At 39.3% G+C, this 16,088-nt stretch overlaps 1 protein-coding gene across 1 annotated transcript in view; it reads right to left on the minus strand.

The window, feature by feature from the left end:
* Window positions 1-315: 315 nt before the first annotated feature.
* The window catches only part of LOC121856351, a 70,896-nt gene continuing 55,123 nt past the window's right edge, over window positions 316-16,088 (minus strand). The window contains exons 3-6 of the mRNA XM_042351860.1: window positions 14,886-14,992; window positions 8,900-9,444; window positions 6,376-6,547; window positions 316-6,026 (exon numbers count right to left, since the gene is read on the minus strand). Of these exons, the coding sequence (XP_042207794.1) occupies window positions 5,906-6,026; window positions 6,376-6,547; window positions 8,900-9,444; window positions 14,886-14,992 (945 nt within the window). The 3' untranslated portion in view covers window positions 316-5,905. The remainder of the gene's footprint in view (window positions 6,027-6,375; window positions 6,548-8,899; window positions 9,445-14,885; window positions 14,993-16,088) is intronic.

Genomic DNA, 16,088 nt, shown 5'->3' on the forward strand with positions numbered 1-16,088 from the left:
GCTGAGAGTTGTTGATCCATTCAGGTAAAATATTCTCGTGAGGTACACTACAGTTTTATCAACATGGAGGCATCTGGGTTACATGTATCAGTAATGATATGTAAAGGTATGTAAATGGCTGTACAGGTATTTTAAAAGGCCCTCTTGCTTTATACATGATGACCCAAAAGTCCATATTGTACCTGTTATCAGAATTAATTACAGTATTTTTATTTCATCACCATTCACCTTTATTTCATCACCACAGGCAACAAGTGCACTTTACTGTACACTATATTCATTGCCGTGTACAGTACAGGGGAAATAATAACACTGTTTGGGTTGATTCCCTTTATTATTAACATTTTGTACAGGTTTAGTCAAATAAGGAGCAGTTATCACAGAGTTAGTAAAACCCATACATTAGCTCTTATTTTCCTAACCCTTAAACGGTGTCAGCTTACCACACCTAACGATCTCAACGTGTCAACGACCTTAATTCACCACTTGAATTTTTTTTTTCATTACCTGTAAATTTCATCATATAACCAATTGAAATACAGCCTTTTATTGTGGGGAAAATATACTGTAGTTTGTTGTATTTTACTGTATGCTAAAGTAGTACAGTATACTTTGTTTCTGTAATGTTAGGTCACATCAGTGCACGAGTATGGGAATGTCAGTCTTGTTTTGCCTCTCTGTTTATCACACTGTCAGTTAATCGGACGTCAGTTCACCGGCTCTCTCCCAAACTATGACTTGAAATTTGCTGCTTATTGGTCAAGACAGATCAGGAAAAATCACAAAAAACCGCCTTAAAATTCCCTATGGTATGAGTTATTAAACCTGTCTGACTTTTCTTCGCTTGACCAACATCACAAGCATACCAACACCCATGACCGACCTACACCTACACCAGAATACTTGACCTATACTATTAATAGACCTGAGCCCCTGACCTAAACTAATAGAGTATACTAGAAACTGACCTATACAGCTATTACTACAAAGATCTGGACTAGTGTATATGCACACCAAAACCCCCCGACCTACACTACTCCTACAGCTAAACCATGAGTGAGAATTCCATAAACCATGAGAGAAAAAACACATAATCCTTGACCTGTATATGTTAAACCCAAACACTAACTGCAAAACAAAATACTAACTGCAAAAAACCCAAACACTAACTGCAAAAAAATCCAAACACTAACCTCAAAAAACCCCAACACTAACTGCAAATCCAAACACAAACTGCAAAAATCCAAACACTAACTTCCAAAAAAACCGCATTAACTGAAAAAAAAGGTTCCTGAGAGTTAGAGAACTGCCGACTAATACCACCAACAGAACTAAAGCAAAACAAAACTGACAATTGCTGTAACAACTGACTACTGGTACTTGATAATGTGCCATCAACTTGCTGTACATTCCCAAAGGAGTGATGTGATTTATGATGCCAATTCTTATATTAGAAAACAAACTACTGTATATAAATTACTATACCTTGAAGTTGTTACCAAAATTCATAAACTGAAATTGGATTATTTTTATGAAGTACAGATGTTAAAACTTCAGATTTATTTAAAGTGTTAATTATGTTGTCTTAGATATCATGTGTAACTGGACATCATACATAAATTATTGCCGTTTCTGGCTATTAGGTGCGACACTGAGGTATGTGGTCAGCCTTTATGGTTGACGGGAAATAATGGGTTGCATTGTGGTTGGGTGTTAAGTGTGATGTTAGTTTCTGCATGTAAACTCTTGCCACATGATTGGTTATAGTATGTGTTGTGTTACCCCAGTGATTGGCTCTTGAATAATATGTATTGCTAGTGTGTCATTGGTCATTGTACTACTACTAGAGTACTACTCATCATGTAATAATGTGTCAATATTCACTGTACCAGACATAATGTGTCAGGTATCAGATGAGACTGTTAGCACATGGTTGGGTGTCAACTGTGATGTTTACTAATTTGTATTATAATATTATAATTTAGATAATGCAGATACATTACACAAATTATAATGTGGAATTTAGTTTAGAATAACCAAAAAACAATTAGCTTAATTTTCATACTTAAGATATCATGTTGTTATTCTGTGCTCTACTCGTCAGCTGCCCCAAATAACTAAAATAGGGAGATACACAGCACAATGACCATTAACTAGAGAAAGTGTTAACACCTCTTGACACACACACGGACATAACTTCAGATAGCCAATCACCGACTCATCTGAGACCGGTAACGTCACTCACCATGATTCTCTGTCATTCCCTCAATAATCGATGTCTTTTTAAATTCTACGTTAAGAAAGAGTACAATGAGTTATGACCACTAATATTTCATATACTTCTCCTGATACAAACATCAATCTCTATTATAGATGCATGAGTTGTATACCACACCAGCAGTAGTGTTATAATGTATAGGACAAGAGCAGCTGTGATGTCATTTCTGCATGTGATAAGATTATCATTTTATTATCTGCTTTAACTATCACCACATGCATAGAGTATTACTAAATGGTGAAAGATAATGTAACTTTTAATCCGAGGTTTTATATCTACGAGGTGTACAGTAATGGTGTATTTAACTCTTTGTTTACAGTGTGGCTGAGCACAAATAACTATCCTAGATGTGAACTACAACATATAATACAAAGTCAGAGTCATTATCACCGTGAGTCAATACACTACATTACTACAACCGATGCTTATATGGGTAACTGGTTGGTTAAAATGGCACATAAAGCAGATTATGTTGTACTACCATCACGAGGTTATGAGCACTTCAACATTCACAATAAATAGTGTTTCTGACTGTTGGACCAGGAGTAAGCACTAGGAGGCCACATTATATAGAGGCAGCTGGCCCACTTTAAAGAGGTGCTGTACCATAATGAAATGTCAGAAGGGTAAGGTTTCTCTGTTCCCTGTGAAGGTTATCATGAGCCTTAATACATGACAGTACAGGGGTGTTAAGTACTGGAGGAGTGGATACTGAAGTGTGAGTGGTAGAAGGTTAACTGTGGCTAGAGAGCTTTAACTTGTAGATGATGAAAACACTAGATGGACTCGCCTTTATAACGGCAGTGAGTCAGACACATGACCCTGGAAACAATTTAGTCTTGACTACGTACTTAATGACTGTTAGTATTTAAAGCTTGAAGATTAAGGCCCCTTGATTCTGTTAATTATATTACCCTTAACTTCATGAGACATTGGACCAAACTGTCATCAACATAAAGTACAAATTAATGCAGATTTTTAAGAATGATTTACAGTATGATGTAAAACTTTTGGAAATAGGTTTCAGCATGAGTTAATCATACAAACCATCTGATGAAGTTGTACATTAGTACTTTAAAATACTCATATTCATTCTGTATCACCAATCACAAGAGAAAATGTTCTATTACTCACCACCAGAGGTCAAGCTGTAGTATGATCTGTCTAGAGGACTAGATGTATCTGCAGCATTATTAACAAGCCATGGAGTTTGCCTATGGCCAGAAAGCTTGGGGTCTACCCTGTGTTGCCATATGTGACTTGGTTCCTTAGTCTGTATCACATGTCAGAAGCAGAGTTAAACATGTAACCTATTAGGACTAAGCCTATCTGAACACTGTAAACCTCATACAGTACAGCAAAATGGGGGAGTAGATCTCATAGTTAACAATACAGTTTGCACTAAATCTTGGACTTTCAAAAACTATTTTCACTGAATATTAAGTGACAGGACAATGATTTAGGAACACATGAAACACAAATGAAATTAAAAACAAAGATACTGTAGTACCCGGTATGTAAAAATTGACCCAAGCCTCTGGTATTAATGGCTCTGTTAAAAGATTTTATTTACCTAGATATTAAGGAAATGTTGGTGATCATATGTTTGTTCAGATGATACACAAATGTGCTGATCACAGAAGAATTTGCAGTATAACAGAGTAATTCCCACTACAGTACAGTATTTTCTTAATACATACGAGTGAATTACACTGAGGTAAAAAACACATCTTTCATACGACTCCCTAAAGAGTCAATAGCCACTGTGCTAAGAAGGAAGTCTCCATGTACTTCTGGAGATATACTGTATGTTCACTTGTAAAATTATCACTTCATTCCAATTGTTATTTTTTAAACATTAAGTCAGCAACGTGTTACACTGTATACTGTACTTGCAATGTTTTAGTTTCCTTCTTGCAGTATTTTAGCATCACAGTACAGTATACTCTGTTGCCAGTCATTTCACAGTTTTCAATCAGTATTTGGGTAGTTGAATAGAACAGTACAGTAGTCTATTAATTTTTCCAATTATCCTAGCGTAGTGTACAGTAAGTCCGTAATTTTGTCATTATACGATCTATCACATTACAGTATTTCAACATTAATGCATTAGTAAGAGTACAGTACAGTACTTTACTGACACTATAGCATACAGTAGTTCATTATTTTACTACAACTAATCACTTCATCATCCTGACACCATATTCACTGTCAAATACTATTACTATATTATGGTGTCACTGCAGTCACTTTAATTACACTTGGGAATTATATTGTCACCTTATAATTGTAGCTGCACATATTGTCTGTGGAGACCTCATTGGCCATACTGTAATATTGTTTTATTAGCACAACAACGTCAAGACAGACACACTAAACTGTCACTTCATCAGTCATACCGTACAGTGAGGTTGTAAGGACTACTTTTGTGATACTATGGATAATTTGCCTGGACCTCAGCATCCACACTACATATACAGTACCAATAATTAACCCATAGCCATTTTGCAGGCACCTTTTATTCCTACTACAATTATTTTGCCAAGATTAGCATTGAGTATACAAATATTTTACTCAGATTAGCAGTTAAGCAAAATATGATTTGCTGGAATTAGCAGTCAAACTACAGGTACAGTATTATGCTGGGATTAGCTATCAAACTATAAATATTTTGCTGGGTTTACTTGTCATGATATGGGTACAGTATCTTACTGAGATTTTCAGTCATATTAAAGGCAGTTTATAACATTCTTTACAATTAAACTTTATGCACTTCACGTTTATTTCACGAGTTGTCATTCTTACACACTTATTTTCACAGGAGTGTCACAGTCATCATATATTGCATTTTACTTGCACAGCAGTTTTATGTATGTATACATTTATAACATTTCAACAAGACTGGCAGAGAGAGGAATAAGTTTAATGAAGGCAGACAAGATATTTGAAGCAGAGATAGATTTTAATTTTGTGGAGGTATGATCACTGAAAAAAGGTACTCAGGATAAAGAAATGTGGTGAAGGAAGGAACCTCTAAAGAAACTTGCTTGTTGTAATATAGTATCTTGTCAGAGTCTTCTTGGTGGTTTAAGTCTGTTGATAGTTAATTTGGTAGCACTTCTCAACACACTTGGAAAAAACAAACACACTTTTGTTTTCTTGAAATACTTGATGGTTTGGTCAGCATGACTGTTGTTGCTCCTTACATTATATCTGCCTTTCTGTTTTAAGTAATGTCTTTCCACTGTGGATATAATGACTGTCTCGCCATCTCACTTGATGAATATAGTACTGTATTATATTCGCATCTCAAGGAATGGCTGCTATCTCATGTTAGTGGCACTTTTCTATGTTGTCAGTATCACAAGAATTCAAGCACCTTAAAGAATGTTTCCTTTCTATCTTGTATGAGCATGGCTTCATATTTACACAATGCCTCTCTCCATGCCCATGAGAATATGACTGTAGTACTATAAGAAGCAGCGTTCCTATGTTTGCTTGAAGAATATTCAGAATGTGAAGGATGAGAGAGGGTTGAAGAGGTAGGGTGGGGTGACACGTGCACACCCAGTAACTCTCCTGATGGTGGATGTGTTTTGTGGCTGATGGGTGTAAGAGGAAGATGTACTAGGGGTTGTAGGGGTGACGTGTGCCCACCCAGCGACTCTCCTGACGATTGGTGTGTCCTGTAGGGCCTGATGAGTAGTGGGATACTCGTAGGATCCCCAGAGGGTCCACATAGCCATGCCTGCAAGAAACAAAGTCCTGTGGTAAACGAACACTAGAATATACAATAATGATGTCATTCTGAGTGATGCAGTAAAGTAACTTTTTAACATGCCATCACATATTACATGAATATATAAGTACAGAACCTTAACCAGTTTGTGTGCACTGAACAATCTGGCTGGTACTTTGTGGCAGATTATAGGCCAACATAATATGTACTGTCCAAGATATGTGGTATACAGTACTTGCCAGTCTGATGGTCAACAAACAATGTGATTATTAACTGCACATCAGGTGCACTATTAATATGTGATACATTTGCAAATATGGTGCTGCTATCTGACAAGGAAACGTCAGAGTAAACTTACCTTCCAACTTTGGTGCCATCTGGGAGAAGCTTCTCAAAGTGGAATTGATTTCCAAGGTCGTAGTTAATGGTGAACTTCCCTTCTGCTGGGAGATCATCAATCTGTGCTGGGTCACGGGGCACACTTGTCACCTGATTACTTGTACTGGGGCTCCTAACTTCTGCAGTCACACCTGTAAAAACATCCTTAGTTATGTGGAGTAAGTCGAGTTAATATTTGGGCCCACAACTACTGGATTTTTTAATTTCCTTTTTTTTCATACACAAAGCTGTTTACTTTGTATTATATTGATGAATTTATGGAGCATCATGGAGGGTGGTCATGGTCACTGGTGCGCCGGTAAATAAAATATCATGTTTACGTGAGTTATCCCTATCAATTCTCTAAATCGTATCAGAAAACGTGACAACTATTTTCAAGTATGACATTGAAAACCTTGTATGTGTAGTATTAAGATGTATATACCAACAGGTATATGGGATTTCAGGCATGTTCACTTTACACTATAATTATAGAAAATAAAGGCATTAAACATATATTCTTATGATCTTGAAGGACCCATTTATCTGTTGGTATATATATCTTAATGTTGGAAAGTTACCATTCAATATTTTCCTAGTTTCCCGTGAATTTTCCCTGATTGGTAAGTTTTATACATTTTCCATGACATTTCTAAGACTACCACGACTAATTTAATTCCCGTGACTTTTCCATATTTCAAACCCTGATCGTAACCAACGGGAACGGCTGAACAGATTATTTTCGTCTATTTTGACTTCCCTCTATACTAAGTTTAATAATTATAATAGTAATAGCAACACAACACTCTTAATAGTAACGGCAGCAGAAACGTTATACTGATTTAGAAAATTATGAGAATAGTTTTCGTAGCGGCGATAAAATGAACACCCGGTCATCTAAGGAGACTGAAAATGGCGCGCAAATTGACCGCCACCCCAGGGCCGGGTAACAGGTGAGTGATCCGTAATGTCTTTTTTATGGATTATTAGTTACAATAAATGCATTTTCAAGATGCACAAAGGTATTTATTTAAGTGAAACTACGAGGAGTGATAAAAAGTGAGAAGGGTAGTTACCTGATTGTATAGTAATGTTAAATATTACTTTTATTGTCACTCACGATGGAATACTGAATGACAAAAATCTGTCGTGAACACTTATCACATTACTGTAGATGATTTAGAGCTCCACAGTTACATCTCTAACCCAACCACATAGGAATCGCTAGTAGGCTCAGATATTTTAACTTAAACGCAAAATAATTTTGTTTGAGTGACTACTGTACCGATGAGCAACGGAAGAAGTCACTTGGGGTAATTGCACGAGTATAACAACGGGTTGTGCCCGGAAGCTGTAAGTGAACCGTGATTTACTGCGTATAAAATTGTGCATAATTTACTTACAGGTTAAGAAGTGTGCTCCAAGTTGAGTGTACAATACGTCAGTCATCTGTGCAGCTATGAATAGGAACAAAGCAACTGTATACTGTGTCAACACGCCTTCACTCATGCTCAGCAGACGTGAGCGTGAGTCCTCTCACGCCCTCACCACCAGTGGTAAGTGATATTCACCTTAGTTCAATGTACAGTTGGAGATATCGTAAATGTATATACTGTTTGTATAATGTATATACATTTTTTAATTATTGTAGAAGAACTTTAGATTAACGCGAGTCTGCAGGTATAACTAAAGTTACGGCGTTCATTATGTCTGCCATTTGTTTCACGTGTAAAAGAACAAAAAATAAAACGAATAAAAAGATGCATTTTTTCCGAAGTTGTCTTTAATTGATAGTTCTGCCACTAGATCTACGTTTGTTGTGAGTTAACTATTGTTGGGTGTGCAGTATTTGAACTACAATACATGTGCAATGTTATTAATAGTAAACTACAATTTATCTTATTGGAGGGAGCATCGTGTGAATACTAATGGCTCTTCCCTAATACTGTACTGTACTACATTAAGGGGTTGATCTCACTCACCAGGACCTAAAATCTACTTAGCAAATACAATCTGCAATGATTACTTAAGTTAGTTGTAGTAATAGTGTTAACATGAGTCAAACTTTAACGACAAAAGAAGAACATGGATTAATTAATATGGATTATTGGTCTGAGTAAAATGTAATGAAGCTATTTGATAAATCCTCGCAGTAGTGAGGTTTTAGGTAATGATATTTTATCTTTTTAACGTGATCTGTTGTAAGCGTTGTTTCGCAGTCCAATTAATACAATAAATGTTACAGAAACTATTCCCATAACCTATTCTTTCTCTGTAATATAAGAACATGCACAATACTGTACTAAGAACTTGAACTACGCTACACCAGCTTAGAAATCGTTCACATTGGTTCAGCATTAACACTTATATCAACAGTGCGGGTGTGTAAACAATGGGAAACAGTCTATTTAATCAGACAACTCGAGAAAACTATTAAAATCTTACTTATACTGTGGTCCTTAGTGCTGACTCAAATAGTAAATAATACAAACAGATTTACGAACCTGCATCAGCCGTAACTCGTTGGGTGTGCGGACGAAGTAGTTGCGGTGCTCTGGTGACTGCGGTGCCAGGAGTCCGTGAAGCTTCAGGCCGCCTCCCCCACCATGCGTTGCCTCGATTCCTTATCCTGCTTCCAGTTGGCACATATTGTCGTCTGGCCGGTGGCACATATGGTTGACTGGTCCCACGAGTTGGAGGTTTTCTTCTTATGGGGACTGATCCAGGAGCGCCAGATGAAGGAACTCTTACTGGCTGGAACCCTGGAGATACATCAGGTCTATCTGTAGCGTCAATCAGCTGTGATATACTCGGTCCTTCTGAAGCGTGTGAGATATGAGGAGGTTTTGTTACTGGGATTACCGGCGGTGGTTCGGTAATCTTAGGCACTCTAATAGTTTTCTGCCGGACGATGCGGTAACCTTTGGAGTCGGCTATGTAGTCATAGAGACGCAGTAGACCTGTAGCGTCTACCCAGCCGTACGTGCCGACCACTGTGCCATCCTCTAGCCTCTTCTCCTTCCTGTACTGTCCGTTGTACGTCTGATACCTGCATGCCGGAACACACAAATATTAGGTGTATTAAACCAAACATTTTACTGACAACACTAACGTTAATAAAAAAAAATACCTAAATAAAAAGTAATGCGCTATTAGCATTTCAATCAGCTTTAAAACTGTAAATATTCATAAATAAGTAAACTAATGCACCAACGTGTCACCAAAGTAAACTAAGACAAGTTAAAAAGGAGAACACAGAGATTTTACCAGTATGACCTCAATGGTAATATGGTCTAAACTTATTTTCGATAATTAGTTACTGTTGATTTTGTTGGCTTTCCTTCCCATTCTCTTTAACTGTGGATTATATTATCGCCTTGTATTACACTACGCTTGATTACCACTCTAGTTTCTATGGCAACCTGCTTTACGCCGTAGCCAAGTGGGTTTTATTTTGGAAATATCTGTGAATGTCAACCAAGGCAGAGTCGATCCGCAGACTTTATTACTACAGATGTTGGTGTCCTGTTGACTGGTCGTGTCTCTCTGTGCTGAAAACAGGTTAGGTAGGTTTAGCTTTGATACTGTATATATGTTTAGAAGTATATAGAAAATTCTTACCTAATTCTTTTTGTGTAATAAGGAGAATACACATTCGGTACAGAAAACTTGCATCCTTACACCAAATCGTAATTATACACTGCTTATAAGTTTCATTTTAGTGGAACTGGTGGTCTTAAAAGATCCAGTTTAATATTTATAAACTCGTTAGCTCGCCCATTGAAAGGACAAAGGGTGGGAAGACCGCTTTGTCACCCTGGCGTCAGTGTCTCTTGAAAAAAAACTTTGAATGTTACGCTCAGTCTTAGTTTAGTCTTAATTTTTATTTTAACGCTACATTTTTTGACTTAAGGCTGGGGAGGAGGGAACGCATCAAGGTCCAGTAGAGTCTTTGGGGCAATTTTGACGACATTTTAATTTTTCTCGTCTTTGTGTCATAGCTTCTGAGTCAGTTTGGGAAAAGTACATAAGTTCTCCATGTTGAATATATTTATACGGTTCGTGTGATTGGCTATTTGTCTGTCTATCATACAAAACGCACTAGGGGGTACCATCTGGCCTAAGTGCCCGCTCAGCAACAGACCTTGACCCTCCATCACCGTGTTCAAGGTCCTTTTGAAAACTGGTTCTTGTTGCAGATGTGTTCTACCGCTTGGCCGCCCACACACACTGAACTTATGCAAGATTATCCTCTCATAAGCGTCGTTTTATTGCCCAGCTGGGATGAACCTGAATGACCACCTCTTGCTTAACCGACCGCTCCTTAGAGATTTAAACGCATTGTGACAACCCACGCGAATGAGGACATGCTACGCTCTGATTGGTTCTTTTATAACATGATATCCGCTGTTGTCCTCCCCACTAACTTGCCTAATATTACCTGATGCTCTGGTCTAAGATAACGTCACCACTTCTAAATCTGAAATGAAAGTTAACTCATGTAGTCTACTGTACTTTAACCTTAATTCACTGTAGCGTAAGACGAAAAAGAGGAAATTGCACACGTCATAGTGGGTCGGGACCAATATGTGCCCAGTATGACCACATATTGCGTGAATTTTACCTTTTGTAACTGGATGGATATAGTGATTGATGCACTTGCATATTTTCTACTAATAGGTTATAAGGAAAACTAAAATGCTCTGATTACTCGATTCTTTGTCTTTCATTGCATCCATAACGTCATTAACAAGAGAGAATGTGATTGGTCGATGCCACCCAATCAGTCAATAGTATCGCATAAGAAATTAATAAAAATATCTGTAAATAAATTATCCATATATACCCCATATATAATGGTTCTAGTGTAAATGTACTGGTGTAAATATACTGGTGTAAATGTATTGGTGTAAATATACTGGTGTAAATGTACTGGTGTAAATGTACTGGTGTAAATGTACTGGTGTAAATGTATTGGTGTAAACAAGCTCCAGGGTGCGATATAAATAACTAGGGATAAAAACACGTCGCTTAGCTATGGTGGGCTGGGCGAGGCGATGGATCACTCATTAATGTGTTTACCTGATTTATTGGCTCATTAACATACTATTGTGAAGCTCCAGGTCGGCTAATTACCCCGCGACGGGTCATTAAAGACGGGGTGGGGGGAGATGGTAGTGTGGGTGGCGGGGAGTTGTTTATTGAGTAGAATCCACTCTTTTGCGGGGACAAGTAACGCTGATTGGTTCACATCCACTATGACGTCAGTAAGTGTCCCACCCACCCACCCACCCACTCATACGATCTCGAGGCTTCATGTGTGAAAATCTGCTAGAGAGAATTTCGGAAACTTGTGTGACTTATCAACGCCATCTTGGCTACCACATTAGTGTTATGGCTTAATGGAGCGAGTTTTATGGTTCTCCCAGCTCCAGATTGGACGGGGAGGGGGGGTGGGGTAGGGTCTTGGTATTATCCTCACACGGGATGTACTGACTCATCCGTACTGTTGGTGTACCCAGGTAATGAAGGTCGCTGGTCAAACGAACACCTAACATAACATATAACATAACTTAACCAACGAATAGAATCTGGTTCCATTAGGCTTGGGTCGGGTCACAGTTGTAATGCATAAGTTAGGTTAAGATTGGGATCAAGCTAACCAGTCATTTTGAACAAGTTAAGATACGTACAGCAATATATACATACTTGAGTGTCGCAGTTTGGTGAGAAATATCCATAATACTGTATGGTTTTGTACTTAACAGAGACAAGTTTTGTATCCAGGGTCTGTGTGTGTGAGGCGCCATCCAGTATATCATTCATGTAGGTGGATAGTGGGTAGGGGGTAGGGGGTAGGGAGGGGGATAATGGATGGTTGTGAAGGGGGTAATGTGTGTGCAGAGGGGGGGAGAGAGGGGGGAGACTGACTAATATTTATGGTCAACAGAGAAAATAACATTATGTGTTGTAAAAGATGTTTACTGTTTCTCTTACACTGGCAGTATTACGGGATCACTACATAAACACAAATTCCTTAGCTCAGAGTATTAACAGAATCATAGGTTAGTTTTCCCCCTAGAGAGAGAGAGGAGAATTTATGCAAGAAAGGGGTAAGACAACAAAGAGAGGGAGAGAGAGAGAAAGAAGAAAGAGGACAGAGAGGTTGCCGAGAGGTGAATGAGAACTTATGAGAGAAAAATATACGAGGATAACAAAGAAAGAGTAAGATAAAGAACAAAGAGTGAGAGAAAGAAAGATAACGAACAAAGAGAGAGAGAGAGAGAGATAAAGAACAAAGAGAAAGAGAGAGAAAAGGATAAAAAAAACAAAGAAAGAGGGAAAATGATTAAGGTCAAGTTTTAGTACAGTTTTGGCGCCATTTGGACTCTTATCTTTCAGCCATACTCGAGGTTAATGATCGTGGTCAGTTGTGTCTTGTTTTGTGGCATTTCTGTGGGTTAGACTCGAGAGGTACAAGGAAGAGGTAGAAAGGAGAAGGTAGATAGGAAGAGGTAGAACAGTAGAAGGTAGAGGTAGATAAGAAGAAGTAAAAAGGAGGCGATAGAAAATAAAACAAATAAGTCACTCTTAATTATTTTATCTAAAGGTTATCTATTACCCGTTTTCTTTGATGCAAAAATTAATTGCTGTTTACATAATAGAAAACGGATAATTATGAATGATTAGCTCAAGGAAATTTACGGTATATGTGGCTTGTAGGCTGTGTAACCTCATTGTGCATTAGTGTTATATTTACAGCTTAATGTAAACTCGGGATCTTATTTGTGGTTTTGTCTTGTGGTGTCTTTAAATTATACAGTTTCCCGCGACGCTACAGAGGGTGATGTAGATGTGTGATGTAGAATTTAGTTTTAGTTAATTGATTCTGTTTGATTTTTTTTTTGTATCTTCATTTAGGAGAATAAATTATTGTTGGAATATAGAAAAAAATAATCTATAGGAAAAAACTATATATATAGAATAAAATCCTTTGAATATAGAAGGAAAAAATGCTGTTCGAATCTTTAAGAATTTGGTTATAGGAACTTCAGTTACCAAAAGTATTTAGGTTAAGAATTCCCCTCAGTGAGTTGCTTCAGCTGCGACACAATGCAGGGCGGTTAGGTTAGGTTAGGTTTGGTTTGGTTAGGTTATTGTAAAAACTACGTCAAGACTCGACTGTACAGTATATACATAATGAAATGCGTTCCTGTATTTCCATGAGGAGGATAGTGGATCACCTGAGGAGTCTCCACCCCAGCTGAAGATTAACCACCTAACACTCACCTAACCTAACCTAACCTAACCTAACCTAACACTCACCTAACCTAACCTCATACCCCCAAATAGCGTTAGGGTAGTTAATCTTCCGGGGGAATTAGCCACGGTGGTGATTCTTCGGGTTATTCTAGGACAGATTTTTAGTGTGAAAATCTGTGAGACTTCGGACACAAAGATGTGGTTCAAATAGCCACGCCCACGACGCCCTCTTCATGCCCTCTGGTGGTGGGCGTCGCCTTTCTCCTGCAGGGTGTGGGCGACCCCCCCCCCCCTTCACGCCCACCCCCAAGACTACAACCGCATCGCTGCCCCCTCCCCCCATTCTCTCTCCTACGCCCCCCCTGTCCACTGACCCCCCGCGGGTAGGGTGGAGATGCTGCACAATTGTTGCCTTGATAAAGAGAACATGTGTGTGTGTGGGGTGGGGGGGGGTGTAGGGGGGGGTAGATGACAGTGGTAGTGTGTGATGATGGGGTGTGTGTGTATGTTTAGTTAGGGTGTGTGTGTGTGTTTAGTTAGGGTGTGTGTATAGTATATGTATCTGTGTGTGGGAGAGGAAGGTGACCATGTGAGTGTGTGGTGGAGGGGTATGTGTGTGTGGAGAGGTGGGGGGAAGGATGTGGTTAATGGGTATCTGTAGGGGAGGTGATGTGGTGGTTGGGGTGTGGTGGAGGGGATGTAGTTTATAGCCGATAGGGATAATGTTAGTGTTAGTGACAGTATTGCGTGACAAGGACCGGGTCGAAGGGTATGGGGCGGTGCGTGTGTCAAGGTGCGTGTTTATGCCCTGGATAATAATGTACTGGTGCATGGGTCGGTATGCTGGGGAGGGCGGGGCTATCCTACCTGTCAACACCGTAGATGTATTATATCCTTAACAACAACAACAACAAACCAACAATAATAATAACATCAACAATAATACACACACTACAATGCAATTTCGTCCCTCTAAAATTCTCAAGTGTATCGAGAGAAATGATCTAGTTAAGGTAGAGTCTCAAGGCTAATTTGACGCCACTCTGGACAATAAACATGCAGTGTAGATGAGGCAGGTAGACGCCTCCATTCAGCCTAAAGTAGAGGAAAATTTAACATAGGAATATCAATTAATTCTCTCCTTTCATCTTTCCTCTAGTGGGGTCAATAAAGCATCACCCAACACCTTTCTATGTAACCAAATTCAAAGCTGTAATTTTTCCTCACCTGAAGTACCGATCGGGGCCGACATCTGTTTGAATGTGATACTGTTTGGGAGTGTGGCTGTAACCGGTCACGCCCACCACCACGCCCACCACCACGCCCACCACAACCTGAGAGGAGAAAAAGAGGGAGTTAATAATACACCTATGGAACACAACCCTGATCTTACCATCCTTAAATAATAATACCGGGTTGAGTATGTGATAAGAAGACCGAGGAAATGTATATTATTAAACTGCATTCAGGGCCCCGTCTCCCCGCCCCAGGTAACACATTATGCAGATTAGGTTAGGTTTGGTTAGGTTAGGTTAGGTGGCAGTGTCATAGAAGCGGTGATCAAACTGGATATAATGGGGATTGTACCAAAAAACCTAACCTAACCTCACACTAGAACGCGGATCTCTTTACCAACACACCCTAGGGCCCTTGTGGTTATTGAGATGCATCTAGGAAGAGGGAAAAAATGAACCGTAGCACGAGGACTTGTATCCCCCTCCTCCCCTTACTCCCCTCCCTCACCCCCTTTACCCCCCTACCCCCTCCTCACCCACCTACCACCTTCAGGAGCCCCGGATAATAATAGGACTTAAGTAGGGAGGTTGATGACCCTAGTGAGGACGCCCACACTCCACCACCCTAAAACCCGCAAGAACAGAGAGAGAGAGAGAGAGAGAGAGAGAGACCCGTGTGAAGCCGAAAAACGAGGCGACGAACAGGTAGACTCGCCCACCACCACCACCACCTCCTCACTCACCTAAGGGGGCTAAAAAGTTAACTGAGGCGCACCAAGGAACAGGCCAATGAACTGATTCATAAGGCATTGCTAGGGGCACCGTGTGATACTGTACACTGGACCCAGAGTCACTTAAGATTCGTACCTATGAACTCCTTACTTAATATGGTGACGAGAGGCCCTAGCTAGTATATGGCATAGAGTCAAAACATCTATTTGGCCGCTATTTATGACCAACATCGTCGTATCTTGAGTGAGAAATATCTACATCCATCCACACGTGTTCAGTTACGGTGAGGAATTTAACATTATGAACCTGTATGAATCCAGGATCTGACCAGTTATGATAAATCTCCCCTGCAGCGTCCTGTTGTCAATTAGACCTCACCTTAATATTTTTTTTATATATCTGACCTCAGCTGATTATTGTGACTAACTGTGATTGTGGGCTGATTATTGTGTAATTGGCTGTC

The sequence above is a fragment of the Homarus americanus genome, unplaced genomic scaffold (genome assembly GCF_018991925.1).
Source record: "Homarus americanus isolate GMGI-L3 unplaced genomic scaffold, GMGI_Hamer_2.0 scaffold48220, whole genome shotgun sequence".
Lineage (NCBI taxonomy): Eukaryota > Metazoa > Arthropoda > Malacostraca > Decapoda > Nephropidae > Homarus > Homarus americanus.